The sequence below is a fragment of the Arvicola amphibius genome, chromosome 15, assembly GCF_903992535.2.
Source record: "Arvicola amphibius chromosome 15, mArvAmp1.2, whole genome shotgun sequence".
Classification (NCBI taxonomy): domain Eukaryota; kingdom Metazoa; phylum Chordata; class Mammalia; order Rodentia; family Cricetidae; genus Arvicola; species Arvicola amphibius.
In genome coordinates, this window is record NC_052061.1 from 45,794,538 (window position 1) to 45,813,001 (window position 18,464).

Here is an 18,464-nt window from a genome sequence, read left to right on the forward strand (position 1 = left end):
TCCCAGCGCGTGCTTTTGCTGTCCTGCCACAGCAGTCTGGGAGGGCCTTTTACCCAGGTTGAGAATGGTGTGATGGCTCCAGAGGGGATCTGGATGACTGGGGACAACCTGCTGAGCTGGGACAGAGCTCAAGGCCTGTAATCTTGAAGTCCTGAGTCTTTAAGCCTTATCCTTTTACTGCTCAGCAGAAAGAGAAGCAAGGTGCCATGCCCCCCTCCATGGGTGAGTCAGGCTGTGGGCATTGCCAGTGGGTGAGGGACTTCAGTGGTCACACGCTAGAGCTGGGGTATGCACTCATTACACACATAGCGGCTTCCAGATGGCAGCTCATTCCTCCTCCAGGCCTCTGTCCAGGTTGGCTGGTGTCTTCCTTCCCATCCCATCCAAGGGTGATGTTGAGAAATGCCTAAATCAGATGATGGCCTGAGTGTGTGACTCCTAAAGAGAGTCCACTCCAGGCTTCATCAGTTTTATCAGGGATCAGGGCTGAAACAGAAGAGCACCTGTGTGGGTGGTTGAGCATCGTGTATCATCAGCTAAGGTCAACAGCTATGTCACAGATGGTTTGGAGGAACCATGGATTAATTCACTAAACTTTGATGACATCACCAGAGGGGGGAGCAGGTTGGAGGTGGGGAAACTGAGGCACAACAAAGTAGCTGGTACAGTTCACCCATCAAGGGTACAGCCATGCCAGGACTCATCCCAGGCAGAACCGGGAGGGAAATGTTGAGGATAATGGAGGAAGGGGTGATAAAGAACTCAAAAGGGAGGTCTTTTTTCTCTACTCAGAGATGAGGCACCTCCACCCAGGGCTGGCCTATATTCCCACTGTGGGCCCTCTCCACGTGCCAGCCTCATCCTCCAAAGGCATCCCGTCCTTCCCAGCCCCAGAGCAGTTCCAAACCTACAGGATGTGCTGGCCAAGGATTCCCAGCAAAGACATGACTGGGGCTGGCCAGCAAGCCTGCTCTTTTGTACAGAACTATCTAGATTATTCAGCCCTTGGGAGGAAGGCCAGGCCACGGACAAACCTTTGGCAAGCAGAACCGAGTGTTTAGAGAGCTGGCCCCACCTTCTAGGCCCAGCCAACCTCCTCCAGGAGCCCAGCCAACCTCAAGAGTCTTTTGGAGCTCTGCATTCTCTTCTCTGATAGTCTCTCTCTCTCTCTTTCTCCTCTTCTTTCTTTTCTTCCTTTTCTTTTTCTTTTTTTTTCATGTTTTTATGCTGTCCTGGAGACAGAACCCAAGCCTTTGTACATGCTAGACAAGCACGTCTACCCCTGAGGCACATCACCAACCCTAACATCCACTTCTGAGGCAGAAAATGGAAGTTAGTTCACTCCATGCTCCTAGGGAGATATGAAGAGGCCCAGGCTAGATTTACAGTCCCAGGTCCATAGCATTAATAATAAAAAACCAAGAGACAGATATTAGGGTTCAACCTGGAGGTCAGAAAAGCAAGTCAGTCACTGGCTCTTACCTCTATTTCAGTCTGAAATGGCGATCCTGCCTCAAGGAATCTCAGAATGAGACTGTGTCTGTGAGCTGTCTCCTTCTGTTTTATATTCCTCTCTAGGGCTGGGATTAAAGGTGTGTGTCACCACTGTCTGGTCTGTAAGGCTGGCCAGGGTGGCCGTTTTACTCTCTGATCTTCAGGCAAGCTTTATTTATTAAAATACAAATGAAATATTACTACACAGGTCACCTGTGGATTTCCAGGTTTGTCCAAGGCCTGACTACAGCCTCTCATCTCAGGGCTGTGCATCTTCTTCTTTGTCTTTCCAAACCCAACACCTCAGGTACGAATGTGAAGTTACAGGTTATTAAGATAGCTTTAGTTAGGTTGTCTATGACAACAAGTTGAAGAAGCGGTATGAGTTCAAAGTCAGTTTGATCTACCTTTTAAAAAAATCTCTTTAGTTAAATCTTGATAATAATAGGTGGACATAAATTTTTGCTCACACAAGGATGCAAACTAACAATGCTCTCATTTCAAAACTTTTTTTGTCACCCCCTGAAAGTCCCTTATTTTCCTTTGTTGGCTGCCCCAGCTCTCCGACCCTTGGCGTCCTCTGCTGTGCTTCCCTGGCTTTCCTATCTTCCTGTTTGAACATTTTACTTACGTCTTTTGTCCTCAAGTGGTTTGCTTTTTTAGGACAAAAACTTCACTATGTAGCCCAACCTGTCCTTGGGCTCTTCATCTTCCTGCTTCAGCCTCCCAAGGACGACAGCTGTGTGCCACCAAAAGCAGCTGGGGGCGTCCCTTGGTCTCTAGCTTCTTTTGCATATTGGAACCGCTTTAAGGTTCTTCCAGACTATAACGTGAGTGAAGTTAGATCATTGATAAATGAATTAATGATGATCTCAGCTCAACAAATATTTACTGAGAGGCCGTGTACCTGTCACGGGAACCCAGCAAGGATTATAATGTTTGCTGGAGGGCTTCAAGTGGAAAAGAAACAGAAAGAAAAGGGAGGAAGGGAGGGAAGAAAAAGATGAAAAGAATTATGTAAAATATGATGATCCAACTAGGGCAAAGTTGAGGGCCGTGGTGATCTGGGGAAGGAAAGAGAGAGAGAGAGAGAGAGAGAGAGAGAGAGAGAGAGAGGGAGGGAGGGAGGGAGGGAGGGAGGGAGGGAGGGAGGGAGAGAGAGAGAGAGAGAGAGAGAGAGAGAGAGAGAGAGAGAGAGAGAGAGGTAACAGTAATAGATTGGGATAAACAGTAAGGAGAAGCAGAAAGCAGGACACAGGGTACAGGGATGCTCTCAGGGATGCTGCCCCTGAGAGAAGGTAAGGAGGGCACAGCCATCCCGGAACCCCTGACATGCCCTGAGGTCTGTCCCACGGAGCCACCTCGTGTCCTGGAGCCCGGGACGTGGGAGCCAGAAAATTTCTGCGGAGCATGCCTGGCCTGCCTAGGGGACAGCTGAGGTGTGGTTAAGAGAGATCAATAGTAAGGAACCCTGGATACCTCTTCCAGACCCTTGCCGGCTAAACTACTTTCCGCTCCTAAAACTGAGCTCCGCCCTCCTGCCTGTTTTAGTCTCCAACAGACCCGCCACTCAGACGACGCTCCGCCTTCCACCCTGCAGATCCCGCCTCTCGTCCCGCCTTCAGGCCCCGCCCCTCAGCCGCCATTGACAGTGCAGGCTTGCACTTCCTAGCGGAGGGATGGTTACGTTTCGGGCGGGCACCGTAGCCCCGCAGCGCGCGCTGCTCTGGTAGCTGCTTGCAAGCAGGTGCGATTCGGGTTCGTGGGTGCACAGGTACGACCCACGCCTCCCTCAGCACCTCAGCGCCTGCCGGGCGGGACCCGGGACGGTGAGTGCAGCCTGGGCTGCGTGCTGGATCCCAGGAACCCCGGGCGGGGGCTCTGCACCTTCACCTCACCTACTTGCACGTAGCCCAGGACGCATCTAGCGGCCACGGACGCGGTCCCTGAGCTGAGGCGAGCCCTGCACTGGAGCGCGCTGTCTCTCTCTGGATCCCTTGGCCTAGAAAAGAACGCTCTCAGACTGTGAGGAACCAGAGACCTGGCTGGTCGCCCTAAGTAGTAGATGGGCAGAGAAGGTGTCTGTGTTTTCCTTTCTGTGACCTTGGGCGGGCCCCTCAGCCACCTGCCCAGCCAGGGTGTGATTTTTCTCACTGTGGGAACAATGGTACTCAGTCTCTGTGGCCAAGGTGAACCGAGGGAGCCAGGGGTGTGCAGTAAGTAGGTGCTTTTTGATGACTGGTCTGCTTCCCTTCTCTCTGGGCCTCCAGCAACCCGGGGAAAGTCAGAGTCCCTGCATGGGGACAGCTTCGCCACAAAGTTACTAGTTTCCTCCAAAAGATCCACTCCTCTCTTCTTTCCCAGGGAGAGTCGAACAGAATGGAATGTCCCGGATTTCTTCCTCGGTGGGAACACTGGAGCCCCCCTCTCTCCCTGTTTATCTCCTAGATGCCCTGACTTCGTAGCACATTGTTCTGCTTTAGCAAAGACTCTTTCTTCAATAGATAACAAAATGATTCTTCTTATGGACTCAGCAGAACCGGGGGGAATTTCTCCGAACCCCAATCCCAGTCCATGTGTTATGGCCAAGGTTGTTTCGTAAGGAAAATGAGGTGGAGAAAGTGAGACTGGCAAAGACAGATTCATCTTTACGGGCTGTTAATTAGACCAGCGAGAGTCTGCACCTCTCCAGTCTTCCCAAAGGATAGATGGAGGCCGGGTTCTCTGTGAGCCCCATTGGGGCAAGCTGATTTCATGGGGTTGAGAGTAGGGAAGTTGCAGGTGTTGACTTTAGGTTGTTTGCAGTGGTCCCGTGTCAGTGTGTCCCCCTTCCTCCCCCTCATTGTCCCCTACCCCCCAACGTATAGGGGCAGGGAGTTCCATAGACTCCAAGCACCAGCAGAATGTTTCTGACCACAGCTAGAGAAGCAAGTTGAGCAGAATTTCTCCGAGTCAAATTAAGCTTAACCTAACAGATTTATTCCTTCCTGGTGTCCCCTGCCAGTGCCCTCCTAGTCTTCAAAGTCCCCCAAAGCCTGGTTCCAAGATGGCTCAGTGGACAAAGGTGTTTGCCACCAAGGCTGACAACTTGAGTTCAATCCCTGGGTCTCATATGATGGAAAAAAAAGAGCTTAACTCTCCCAGGCTTTCAAAACATAAATAAATTAAAGTTAAGGGGGGAACCGTGAGGACGAGACACGGAATAAATGCTGTGGGATGCCACACTTTAGACGTACAGGGTCGTGAACTAAGGGTTAGTAAAGGGAGTTGTCTCCTTGCTCCCAGAGACACCATATAATGGCTCAGAGTTCCAGGAACTCTGATATCCATACAGATACCCAGGTCCTGAAAAAAGCAACTGGTCTAGCTTCCACCCCACAGTTCCCAAATAAAACAACTTTAAAACAAACAAACAAAAACCCAGCTGATTTCTCCCACATATACACACAGACTTTGCACTGTGTGCTGTCCTGTGTACCAGGTCGTGAGATACCCTTCAAGTTAATAGAGTCTCCTCTTGTGGTTGAGGGCTCTCTGTTTCTGTTCCTTCAATTCTCTCTGCCAACTCAGATCTCACACTAAGCAGCAACAGCAGTCTGACGTTTTACACACAGTATCTCGTTCTCTCTCACTCTCCTTCGTGGGATGGTTTCTTCATTTGCTGACAGTGGTGTCTGCCTGCAGGGCCCGCAGCTAACAGCCAGCCTGGAGTTAATGCCGCATGCTCAGAAACGCTATTCTCATTGTAGGTTCAGAATCACTCACAATGGAGGCAAGCAAGCAGATGCGAGTGTCTCGGCCATACAAAATCAGCGAATCTTCAAAGGTAACGTGGGCAGTGCCTCTCCACCTGTGGTATCGATTCCGATTGCCTCTATCTTATGTCTCCTTAACTGTGTCCACCTGTGGGTTTGCAGAGGAACTCCTGGGTATAGCTCCTTCTGTCTTCCATATCACCATGACAGGTGGGACAAAAGAACCAAGGGACTTCTGCCTTCGTGTGGGCCTTACCAACGATGGACTCTCGTGGAGAGTCCAGCCTCTGACCTTAAAGTAGGACTCGCCTTCCTGATGTTAGGATACCAGCGATCACTTCCCTGTTTGTGTCCAACTCCCTGGGATCCCAAGTATGAACAAGAATGGAGCCGGGCGGTGGTGGCGCACGCCTTTAATCCCAGCACTTGGGAGGCAGAGGCAGGCGGATCTCTGAGTTCGAGGCCAGCCTGGTCTACAAGAGCTAGCTCCAGGACAGGCTCTAGAAACTACAGGGAAACCCTGTCTCGAAAGAAAAAAAAAAAAAACAAAAACAAAAAAAGAATGGACTCCCTGGGTTCTGGCCACCAGCCCACATCAAACTGGTTTCATTAGAATCAACTTCAGTAAGTTAGGAAAGAGTCCAGGGAGAATGGCCATGCCCAGGTGGGCAGGGTGCACATTTGTAATCTCAGCACTCGAAGGCTGAGACAAGAGAAAACAAAAAGTTTAAGGCCAGCTCTGCCTATGTAATGAGTACAGGCTGGCCAGTCGGACAGAGTTATTTAGCAAAATCCTCTCTCAAAAACCAGCCTCTCTGTCTGTGTGTGTGTGTGTGTGTGTGTGGAGGGGAGGGGTGTCACACACCTTTAACTCCAGGAGAAAGGATCTCTGAGTTTGAGGCAAACCTGGTCTATAGGGTGAGTTCTAGGATATCCAGGGCTACAGAGAGCCCTGTCTTAGAAGAAAACAAACAAACAACAACAATAAAAACAAACAGGACTGGTGAGATAGCTCAGTAGGTAAAGGCATTTGCCAACTAAGCCTGGCAGCCTGAGTTCAAACCACGGGATTCATGTGGTGAAAGGAGAGAGCCAACTCGTGCAAGTTATCCTCTGAGCTTACATGTAAATAGTGGCACACATCACTAACTCCCCCCCCCCAAAAAAAAACCTAAGTAAATAAATGTAATAACAATAACATTTTAAAAAGAAAAAAAAAGAAATAAGGAATGCAAATTACAAGGGTTGGTAGAATGCTTGACCAGCCTGGCATGTACGAACCTCTGGGTTCAGACCCCAACTCTGTATATACAGGGTACAGGGGAACATACCTGTAATCCTAGCACTCAGGACGTAGAGGCAGAGGATCAGAAATTAAAGATCACCCTTCACGACATAACAAGAGGACAGGAGGGCTGGGCATGGTGGCTGTCCACAAGACAGGAAGAGGAGAAGGAGGGGATGAAGAGAAAGGGAGAGGAGGAAGAGAAGAAAACTCAACACAAGGAAAATACAAATAGCTGGTACGTTCAATAAACACCAACTAAGAATGGTTGGCCTGAGGACAGCATTCTTACAGGTGTGCCCCTTCCTTGGTTCTCAGCCCAGAATCTGAGATGAGAACGGGCATCAGGTAGGTGGGGACTGCGGTGGACTCCTTGAAATTGAGCAGAGGACATGGGGTGGGGAGGGTTTAGCATAGCAGTGAATCCAGTATTTTCTAAGACGAGACTGTTTCCCCTTGCAGCCTTAAGCACAGCACCCACTGGGCCATCTCATTGATTCCCTACATCTGAATGGTAACCGTGTTCCTTTCGGTCAGGCCAGGAAGTGGGTCGGTGGCTAGCTAACCTGAGACCACACAGCCAGCAGGATGCAGAGTTGAAGTTCTAACTTCAGTCCAGCCGACTTTAAGCGGTGGGGTAGGGTGAATCAGCACTCTCCTGGTGAGAAAACATTTACAAAGTATCTATCAGGACCTAGAAGAAGGAAGAAAGGAGAGAAAGAGAAGACAGAAGAGAGGAAGCTCTTAGACTCCTGGTGATAAAGGAGGAAGACAGAGAAAGCACGCAGGCAGTTTCTTTGGTTGTTTCTGGGTTTTTGTTTGTTTTTGTTTTTGCTTTTTCGAGATGAGGTTATTCTGTTTTTCTGGCTGTCCTAAACTATCATTCTGCAGACCAGGCTGGCCTGGAACTCACAGAGATCTGCCAAGCAGACAGTTTCTAGGAATTATATTTAGTGGGTTGGCTAGACAACTTAAACACGTAAAATCACTTGCTGCTCAAGTCTGACAGACAACCTGAGCTCCCCGCTTGAATGTCTGAGCTGGAGGGAGAGAGGGCCTCTCACCTCCACAGGCACACTGCACTGTGTGCCTATGTGCTAATAAATGTTTTATTCTCTTGTTTCATTTTATTTGAGGCAATGGCTCTTTATGTAGCCCTGGCTGGTCTGGAACTTTCTAGGTAGACCAAGACTGGCCTTGACCTCACAGAGGCCCAACTGCCTCTGCCTTTGAGTACTAAGATTATAGGCATGTGCCAGCATACCCAGCCAAATTTATAAAACACTGCAGAAGAGAGGAGAAGCATGCTCTCAGATGCCCCTGTGATGCTCCGGGGTTTACTTCCGTGGCTCTTATTCCATCTTATAACAATTGTCGTTACCTCTGGGCTGACTGTGGTCCCTGCAGGCCATGGACAGCAGGCCTGTGTTTTCTCTCCTGATGCACGGGCTTCTCTTCTCGCGCAGGTGTACCACTGGGCTGACCACTCCAGCACAGTGCTGCAGCGGCTGAATGAGCAGCGGCTGCATGGCCTCTTCTGTGACGTGGTCCTCGTGGTGGAAGAGCAGCAAGTGCCCGCCCACCGCAACCTTCTGGCTGTCTGTAGCGACTACTTCAACTCCATGTTCACGCTGGGCATGCGTGAGGCTTTCCAGAAGGAGGTGGAACTGGTCGGTGCCTCCTACGTGGGGCTCAAGGCCGTGGTGGACTTCCTCTACAGCAGTGAGCTGGAGCTGGACGGCAGCAACATTGACTACATCCTGGAAACAGCGCACCTGCTGCAGATCTGGACGGTGGTGGACTTCTGCTGTGAGTACCTGGAGCAGGAGGTGAGTGAGGACAATTACCTCTACCTCCAGGAGCTGGCCTCCATCTACAGCCTCAAGCGGCTGGATGCCTTCATCGACAGCTTTGTCCTGAGCCACTTCAGCACCCTGTCCTTCACTCCCGACTTCCTGCAGAACGTCTCCGTGCAGAAGCTGTGTGCCTACCTGAGCAGTGGCCAGGTACAGCACACGTGGGAGTATGACCTGCTGCAGGCAGCTCTGCAGTGGCTCACCCAGCAGCCGGAGCGCGAGGCGCACACCTGCCGGGTGCTCGAGAACATCCGCTTCCCCCTCTTCCCTGAGGACATCCTGCTCCAGCGTGTGAAGCTGGCCATGGGCTCGCTGCTGCCCACTGTGGCCGACGGCGAGGGCTTCGTGGAGGAGGCCCTGCACTACCACAGCAACCTGGTGGCGCAGCCTGTCCTGCAGACAAAGCGAACGGAGCTGCGTTCTGAGGAGTGCCTGCTCTTCGTGGGTGGCGAGGTCTCCGAGCGGTGTCTGGAGCTGAGTGATGACACCTGCTTCCTAGACACCAAGAACGAACAGTGGGTGAAGGAGACATCCCTGCCGGCCCGCCGGAGCCACCACTGCGTTGCCGTGCTGGGGGGCTTCATCTTCATTGCTGGTGGCAGCTTCTCGAGAGACAACGGAGGGGATGCAGCCTCCAACCTTCTTTATAGGTATGACCCCCGCCGTAAACAGTGGATCAAGGTGAGATTAAAGCAAATTAATTCGTTACTCTTGAGGCCTCCCTCTTTGCAGCTCCCTAACCTCACCATAGTTCCTGTTCAGATGCCTTGATGACTGCCCTGCTTCTGAGAGAACTGGGATGATATAGTGGTGGTCTGTATCCTTGCTGCCTTCCTCATGCCTACACCAGGGTAGGGGTCAGGGGAGGCCACGCAACCTCCATCTGAAGGGCTGGCTACTGCCCAAAGCAGTATTCTTCACTGGGACTTTCCACCCTGATGGAGCTATTCTGTGCCTGTCCTGTTTCCAGCACAGTGGCCACTGGCCCTCTGTGCCCATTGAGGGCTTGAAATGTGACCAGTGCACATTTTCAGTCTTATTGAATTGCAACTAACAGCTATTAAGTATCAATGGCTGCTCCAGGCTCCATGATGGGCCTCAGCCAAGCAAGGGTCCCCATGCCTCAGAGCCTCTGCTCGGTTTCTGTAGAAGGCTGCTTGTTCTTCCTAGCTGCCTGGCTAGCTTAGACCCAAAAAAATCACACAGAAACTGTATTATTAAATCACTGCTTGGTAGCCGGGCGGTGGTGGCGCACGCCTTTAATCCCAGCACTTGGGAGGCAGAGGCAGGCGGATCTCTGTGAGTTCGAGACCACCCTGGTCTACAAGAGCTAGTTCCAGGACAGGCTCCAAAGCCACAGAGAAACCCTGTCTCGAAAAGCCAAAAAAAAAAAAAAAAAAAAACAAAAAAACAAAACAAAATAAATCACTGCTTGGCCCATTAGCTCTGGCTTCTTATTGGCTAACTCTTACATATGAATTTAACCCACTTCTATTAATCTGTGTGTCAACACGAGGTCGTGGCCTACCATCAAAGTTTCAGCACGTCTGTCTCTGGCGGCTCCATGGCTTCTCCCTCACTCCGTCCTTCTTTCTCCCAGCAGACAGTTCTGTCTTCCCCGCCTACCTAAGCTCTGCCCTGCTATAGGTCCAAAGCAGTTTCTTTATTCATTAATGGTATTCAAGCATACAGAGGGAAATCCCACATCAGGCTTCTGTAAAAGGAGCTGCAGGCTGCTTCCCGGCTTGCGGCCGCCAGCTAGTGTTACCCAAAATAATTACACGGAAACTGTATTCATTTAAACACTGCCTGGCCCATTCGTTTTAGCCTCTTATTGGCTAATTTTCATATCTTGCTTTAACCCATATTTAGTAATCTGTGTAGCACCACGAGGTGGTGTCTTACCAGGAAGGATCTTAGCCTGCATCCGTCTCAGAGAGGAGAGGCATGGCGACTGCCTCAGGCATCTGCCTGACTCTTTCTCCCACAATTTTGTTCTGTCTACTCCGCCTACCTAATTTTCTGTCCTATCAAAGGGCCAAGGCAGTTTCTTTATTAACCAACGAAAGTAACACATAGGCAGATGACCCTCCTCCATCAGGCTTCTCTTGTGGAGATATTAGAGGAGCAATGTTCAGGAAGCCACAAAGCTCCATGCAACTTAGGGTCATTGTGGAGCCCAGACATCAGCCCCATTAGCATACCCTAGCTGAGTGACTTAGTTACCATTCTGTTGCCAGGAAGAGACACCATGACCCAGGCAACTCTTTAAAAAGGGGAGAGGGGTGCTGGAGAAATGGCTCGGTTGGTTGAGTACTTGTTTCTCTTGCAAAGGACCAAAGTTCAGTTCCCAGTACTCACATGTTTGCTCACAAACATCTGTGACTCCAGTTCCAGATCTGAGGTCTGCTAACCTCCATGAGCAAACGGGATACATATACATACATGCAGGCAAAACACCCATACAAATATAAAATAAGTACATTTTTAAAGAAAGCATTTAATTGGGAGCTTGCTTCCAGCTTCAGAGGGTTAGTCAATTATCATCACGGCCAAAAGCAGATAGGCCTGGTACTAGAGCAAGAGCTGAGAGCTTTACATGTTGATTCACAGGCAGCAGATAGAGGGACTGGGCTTGGAATGGGCTTTTAAAACCCCAAAGCTCACTCCCAGTGAAACACTTCTTCCACAAGGCCACACCTCCTAATCTTTCCCAAACAGTTTACCGACTGGGGATTTTGCATGCGAGTTTACGAGCCTACGGGGGCTGTTCTTGTTCAAACTGCCATACTGAGCTAGTGAGCACTCAGGAGTTTCAAGATGCCACCTTGTCCTTCCCAAGTTTCACCTTCTACCTCTATATGCTTGTGGCCTTGTAGGGCTAAGAGGGTGGTAGCCTGAGTTGATGGGCATGTGTCTGGATGAAGTGAAGTGTCCCCTTCTGCAGTCACCTCTCTAGACTGCCACCTACTGAAATGTCTTTATGCTCACACCTCTGTGTGATGAATTGCCTGGGGGTTTGCTGAATTTAACGCCTCCCAGACTTAATCCCAGGATTTAAGAGGTTGAAGCAGGAGAATTGCCACAAGTCTGAGGCCAATTTGGGCTATGTAGTGATTCCAGGTGAGCTTGGGCAATAGTTTGGGACCTTGGTGCAAAAACAACCAAAATAGATTCCAGATGGCTTTTCAGTTCTAATATCAAAACTCTAGCCTGACCAGGTGATGGTGGGGCATGCTTTTAATCATAGCACTCAGGAGGCCGAGGCAGGAGGACCTCTGTGAGTCTGAGTCCTGCCTGGTCCAGGACATCCAAAGCTACACAGAGAAACTCTGTCTCGAAAAACCAAAAAAAAAAAAAAAAAAAAAAAAAAAAAAAAAAAAAAAAAAAAAAAAAAAAAAAAAAAATTAAAAGAATAAAATTTTAAAAAGCCTCTAGCCTGGGCCGGCAAGGTGACTGAGGACTCTGACTTCTACATACGTGGCATAGCATACATGGTACACACACACACCCAGATATACACAATTGTAACACAAGTTCTAGCTGATACTAATAATAAAACCCGGAGTCAGATATTAAGGGTGAAAGCTGAAAGATCAGAGAAGCAGTACGGCCAGCCCCTAGAGAGACCTTTTTACCTCCATTGGTCGAAGGGATGATCCTCTCCTCAGGCTGTCTCCTCAGACTTCCTCTGACTGCATCTGTCTCCACCAAACCTCAGAATGCCCTGAGCTCCTGTCTCCTCCTGCTGTATATTCTTCTCTCCACCCAGCCATATCACTCCTGTCTCCATCTCTCTAGTAGTGCTGGGACTAAAGGTGTATGATCCCAAGCACTGGGATCACCTTTGTGTGAGCTCTGTTGCTCTTTTATTTTATTTTATTTATTTATTTTTGGTTTTTTTTGAGACAAGGTTTCTTTGTGTAACAGCCTTGGCTGTCCTGGAACTCACTTTGTAAACCAGGCTGGCCTTGAACTCACAGAGATCCTCTGCCTCCTGAGTGCTGGGATTAAAGGCACTGCCTGGCTTCATTATAAAACTTCATTAGAGTTACCACTAATACCCACGCAACAGAGTCTATACTAGGCTGTTTTGAGATTTCCTCTACCAACTGAATTAATCCAAAACTCTTACTTTAGCCTCAGGCAAACTCTTCAGACAAGGGCAAAAAGCAGTCACTTTCTTCCCCAGAATATCGCAAGAATGATCTCTAAGCAACATACTAAAATTCTTTTCCTCTGAAACCTCTTGAGTGAGCACCTCACAGTTTATCAAATCACACTCAGCACCACTGTCTTCCATGCTCCTACTAGTATGGCCCATTAAACAGCAGTTAAAGCATTCAACTGCTTTTTAAATCCATATTCCCAAGTCCATATTACTCCAAACTAAAACATAGTCAAGCCTATAACAGCAATACCGTAGGTACCAACTTCTGTCTTATTTAGGGTTTCTATTGCTGTGAAGAGACACCATGACCATGGCAATTCTTTAAAAGAAAACATTTAATTGGGGTAGCTTGAATATAGTTTCAGAGGTTCAGTCCATTATCTCATGACGGGGCATGGTGGTACACAGGCAGATGTGGTGCTGGGGTAGTAGCTGAGAGTCCTACATCTTGCAGGCAACGAGAAAGAGACTGTGATACTGAGCAAAAGACCTCAAAGACCACCTCCACAGAGGCATACTTCTTCCAACAAGGCCATACCTGCTCCAACAAAGCCACACCTCCCAATAGTGCCACTGTCTTGGGGGGCCCCTTTCTTTCAAACCACCATAGTCCCTTTCTGTTCTGTTAACATGGATGGTGACAATGGATCAGTATTGATTTAAAAAAAAATCTCAACCAAATTGTGCTTCAGCGATAAGGCATTGCTCAGTCTGCTGAAATCCCTGATGGGGAAGAATGGAAAACTGGTTTTTGTTTAAACTTTTAAGTCTTATATAGAATTATTTATTTTATATGCCTTAGTGTTATGCTTGCATGTATGTCTGAGCACCATATGCATGCCTGGTGTCTGAGGAGATCAGAAGAACATAGGAGACTGAATTGTTTTTAATTTTAGAAAGTCATTAATTTCTTGCCTAATGCCAGTCCACGAGGTTGACCATGTGGCCAAACCAATTTCAGGAGGTGTGGCCCATGCACCTCTTGAGGATTTGAGGTCTGATGGAAGCATCAGGGCTCTCAGAATCCCTACCAGTATCACCCCATTTTCCTCAAGTCCAGGCCCTTCTCTCCAGTTCCCTGCCTGGGCCGTTGACTCTGTGGACTCAGTGGAGGAACACAGTGCCAGGGCTTGGGAAAGGAAGCTTCAGGTGTCTCGCCCTCACCACAGGTGGCCTCCATGAACCAGCGCCGTGTGGATTTCTACCTGGCCTCCATTGAAGACATGCTGGTGGCTGTTGGTGGCCGGAACGAGAACGGAGCGCTGTCTTCTGTAGAGACCTACAGCCCCAAGACCAACTCCTGGACTTACGTGGCTGGCTTACCAAGGTGATGAGGGCTTGAGACCACTGCTGGAAGGTGATATTGTCACAGGAGAAAGTTTAGTCTTTGCCTTCTGTTTTCATAATGTCCTGGCTTCTGCAAAATGAAGTAGGCCATGAGGAGCTGAAGGCAGCTGCAGTTCAAGATAAGCATTTCCAGTTTTCAAGTTGGCTGGGCCCTGGGCTTCAGAGAGTGAGTGTTGTGTTGGGATGGTCAGTCCCTTCCTAGAAGGCCTGGCTGGGTGTAGGCAGGAGGTCAGAGGGGCATGGGCCATACCCTACCTGTGCTTTATTTGCTCACCTGCAGAATGGGTACCACAGGACAGCCTGGGGAAAGTTAGACATCATCTCTCTGACATTCTCATGTGGCCTCCAGCAAACAGGGAGTACCCCAGAGATAGCGGTGCACCCCATCCTCCCCAGACCTGCAGCTGAGTATAGGCTGTGTTGTGAGTCTGCTGAACCTGCACACATCTGTCTACCACGCCTAGGTTATACCTAAACCCAGACTCTGAACCTTCCTGGCTGTAAGATGCACTAACTGTCTTGGGGATGAGGTCTCCCAGAGTTAGCAGGGCGTGTGGGGTTGGAAGGAATTTGTGTTTAAAGTCACAAGCCTGGCCTGGGGGCTTATGCCTATCATCCCAGCACCCAGGAAACTGAGGCAGGGGATTGAATTTGAGGTCATGCTGCGTGCGCTACATAGTGAGACTTTGTCTCAATAAATATGAATTCCAGAAACTAGGGGGCAATTCCTGGATGCTATTAGTGAGCAAGTGATACTCTGTATCACTATGACTAGGCTCTGGGCATCCATAGCAACCTGGTGAATGGAGAGGTAGCCAGAGAGTAACAGTGAGCAGGTGGGCAGTGTTGTAAGTGATTGCCTGTTGATGGGCTCTCTGAGTAAACACAGTTTATCAGGCAAAATTAAGCTGGTGGTCATGCTAAGAGTAGGTGCCACCACCACCACTGTCTTGGGACAATGGTGTGGGGGTGTGATTATTTCTAAGGAGACACCCTGTGCTCCTAGTTGGTGTGAACACAACCCATGATGTCATCATCAGCAATGTGTGCACAGCCCACGTTGATGAGTTTCCCATCCAGCTTTTCTCAGTAATTGCCCTGTTGGCATAGCAAGCCTGCACAAGCCCCACGTGAACCAGGAGCTAGGCCTGACCCATCTCTTCTGCCTGCCCTGGGCTCTCCCTGTGAACGCCATCTCTAGCCCTTTCCAGCCCTGATTCCGACCAAACCACAACACGAGGTTTCATATCTTTGGTCCTGGGCTTTTTTTTTGGGGGGGGGGGTTGTGGGTTTTTCTTCTTTTACATTCACATTGTGTGTGTGTGTGTGTGTGTGTGTGTGTGTGCACAAACAGGTCCTACAGCACACACAGGGTAGTCAAAAGACAACTTACGGGAGTTGACCTCTTCCATCATGTAGGTTCTAGGGATCAAACTAAGGGTGTCAGGCTTGGCAGCAAGCACCCATATCCACCTTTTTGCCGGTCTTTCCTGACATTGTTTTGAACCCATATTTATAGGATTCACTTTGTTGCCCTGGCTGGCCCAGAACTCACAGAGACCTCCCTGCCAAGTGCTAAAACTAAAGGCATGCATCACAGGCCCAGTTAAACATCCTTTTTTTGTCTTTATTTTTTCCCCACTTTGATAGCGTTTAGAGGAGTCAGGTTTACAGAAAACTGCACAGAAAGTGGAGTGCTCCCATGCATCCTCCCTGTGGCAGGGAACTCTTGTTCACCTGCCTTCTGTGCCCCTTGTCCACTGACAGCTGAGGTCCGTGAGCTGTCTGTGGTTTACCAGGTCTGTGTTTTCTCCTCCAGCCCTCATGACCTCCTGAGAAGCAGGCTGTACCCTGTTGGCTAAGAGCCCTAGTCCCCTACTCACAAAGATGGGACCCGGCTCTGCCCTGAGCTCCTCTGTCCTCTGTCCTCTCTGTAGGTTCACCTATGGCCACGCAGGCACCATCTACAAAGACTTTGTGTACATCTCAGGGGGCCACGACTACCAGATTGGCCCATACCGCAAGAACCTGCTGTGCTATGACCACCGGACTGACGTATGGGAGGAGAGGCGGCCCATGACGACGGCCCGAGGATGGCACAGCATGTGCAGCCTGGGTGACAGCATCTATTCCATTGGGGGCAGTGACGACCACGTGGAGTCCATGGAGCGCTTCGACGTGCTGGGTGTGGAGGCCTACAACCCTCAGTGCAACCAGTGGACCCGTGTGGCGCCGCTGCTGCAGGCCAACAGCGAATCGGGCGTGGCTGTGTGGCAGGGCCGTATCTACATCCTGGGCGGCTACAGCTGGGAGAACACGGCCTTCTCCAGGGCTGTGCAGGTGTACGACCGTGAAGCCGACAGGTGGAGCAGGGGTCCGGACCTCCCCAATGCCATTGCAGGCGTGTCGGCCTGTGTGTGCGCCCTCAACCCGAGGCTGGAGGAAAAGAAGAAGAGGAGCAAGGACAAGCACCAGGACCGAGGTCAGTGACCCCGAGGCTCTGGGCCACATCCACGGCTGTCACATCCTAGGAGCTTTTTTTGTACTTTTTTCATTCCTGGTATTTCTATGCTATCATAGTAAATAATAATTAAATATTCTTCACCACTTTACATATTATCTTGTTTGAATACTTGCACTTGGGTCCTCGTGTCTGCATGAGCCTCTTCCCAGGCCACATGCCCCTGAAGGTCCCTGTGACTGTTCCAACCCACAGTTAATGGCTCACAGGTTACATGAAAAAAAAATTGGTAGTGAAAATCAGTGTCCCCAAGTTTCGGGCTTCCCCAAACCTAGCTGCAGCTATCGTACAGACACCCAAGCTGTGCTGAGGCATTAGAGGAGGCCTGTCCAGAGACTTGAGTTCTGAGCGTCAGCTGCATTCTGCATTCGGTTATCTCAGGCAAGAGCATGCATGTTTGTTGTGCATTTAAAGACATGGGGATCCCAAGCTCCCTGGACAGGCAGTTGAGACCCAGGGACTCTTGATTTTCTTGCTGAAGGTTCCATAGCAGCCGATTCTTTTCCTGAATAGTGTCGCCTTCCCTGGCTAGAAATCTTTGTGAATTCTCTGTCGTTAAGAAGGAAGGGTAGGAAGAGGCGCAAACGTGTTTATGTGAGGTATTCCGTCGTGTGAGCTGCCTACCTAATGTCACTGTCGGAGCGAGCTCCCCAAATCTGCCTTCATTTTTTTTTTTTTTTTTTTTTGGTTTTTCGAGACAGGGTTTCCCTGTAGTTTCTAGAGCCTGTCCTGGAACTAGCTCTTGTAGACCAGGCTGGCCTCGAACTCAGAGATCCGCCTGCCTCTGCCTCCCGAGTGGTGGGATTAAAGGCATGCGCCACCACCGCCCGGCCTGCCTTCATTTTTTAAAAATATTTATTTATTTATTATGTATACAATATTCTGTCTGCGTGTATGCCTGCAGGCCAGAAGAGGTTGGCCTCTTCTGCAGGCCAGATGGTTGTGAGCCACCATGTAGTTGCTGTGAATTGAACTCAGGACCTTTGGTGGAAGAGCAGGCTTAACCGCTGAGCCATCTCTCCAGCCCCCTGCCTTCATTTTCTCAGAAACAAAAATGCAGCCCTGTAGCACTTTCAGTGACTTCTCTGGGCTGGTGCAGTCATCGGGAGCACTGCACAAATGAGTACATCAGTCCCCAAGAAGCCTAACTGGAGGCTGGAGAGATGACTCAGTGGCTAAGAGCATTGACTGCTCTTCCAGAGGTCCTGAGTTCAATTCCCAGCAATTATATGGTGGCTCACAACCACCAGTAATAAGATCTGGTGCCAACTTCTGTCTGCAGGGACACATGTAGGCAGATCATTGTATACATAATAAATAAATAAAAAATAATAAATAAATCTTTAAAAAGAAGGAGGAGGAGGAGAAGGAGGAGGAAGAGGAGAAGAAGGCCTAACTGGACCTCTGCAGCCTTTTAACACAGCATACCATTCTTTTTTTTTTTTTTTTTTTTTTTTTAAATTATTTATTTATTTTATTATGTATACAATATTCTGTCTGTGTGTATGTCTGCAGGCCAGAAGAGGGCACCAGACCTCTCATTATAGATGGCTGTGAGCCACCATGTGGTTGCCGGGAATTGAACTCAGGACCTTTGGAAAAGCAGGCAATGCTCTTAACCACTGAGCCATCTCTCCAGCCCCCTGCATACCATTCTTGCACTTTATAGTCTCTGACCTCTGAACTTTCAGGTAGATGGTTTGTGTGTGCATGCATGTGCGTGTGCATGCATGTGTGTGTGTGTGTGTGTGTGTGTGTGTGTGTGTTTAATGTGAATAAAACTGGTGGTTTCTAAGAGGAGCTGAGTGCCTTAGTAAGCTGTGTCTCAGTTAACAGCATGGAATGAATGGGGCTGGGACCAGCGCTCAGTTGGTAAGATGCTTGCCTAGCAGGAAGCCTAGTCCATGGCTTCCATTCTGAGCACCACATATACTGAGAATGATGGCCCAAACCTGTAATCTCAGCACTTGGGAGGTGGATGCAGGAGGGTCAGAAGTTCAAGGTCATCTTTCACTACACAGCAAGTTTGAGCCTT

The 18,464-nt window shown here is 49.4% G+C and overlaps 1 protein-coding gene across 2 annotated transcripts; it reads left to right on the top strand.

The window, feature by feature from the left end:
• Positions 1 to 3,138: 3,138 nt before the first annotated feature.
• On the top strand, positions 3,139 to 16,520 carry Klhl36 (kelch like family member 36). 2 transcript variants are annotated; one of them, XM_038313291.1, is made up of 6 exons: positions 3,139 to 3,323; positions 5,244 to 5,320; positions 5,460 to 5,621; positions 8,001 to 9,071; positions 13,731 to 13,888; positions 15,846 to 16,520. In XM_038313291.1, exons 4-6 carry the CDS (start codon positions 8,157 to 8,159, stop codon positions 16,396 to 16,398), a joined length of 1,626 nt encoding a protein of 541 aa, XP_038169219.1. In that variant the 5' UTR covers positions 3,139 to 3,323; positions 5,244 to 5,320; positions 5,460 to 5,621; positions 8,001 to 8,156; the 3' UTR covers positions 16,399 to 16,520. The 2 variants fall into 2 exon arrangements, with proteins under 2 accessions (XP_038169219.1, XP_038169218.1); XM_038313290.1 differs by lacking the exon at positions 5,460 to 5,621.
• The last annotated feature ends 1,944 nt before the right edge of the window (positions 16,521 to 18,464 follow it).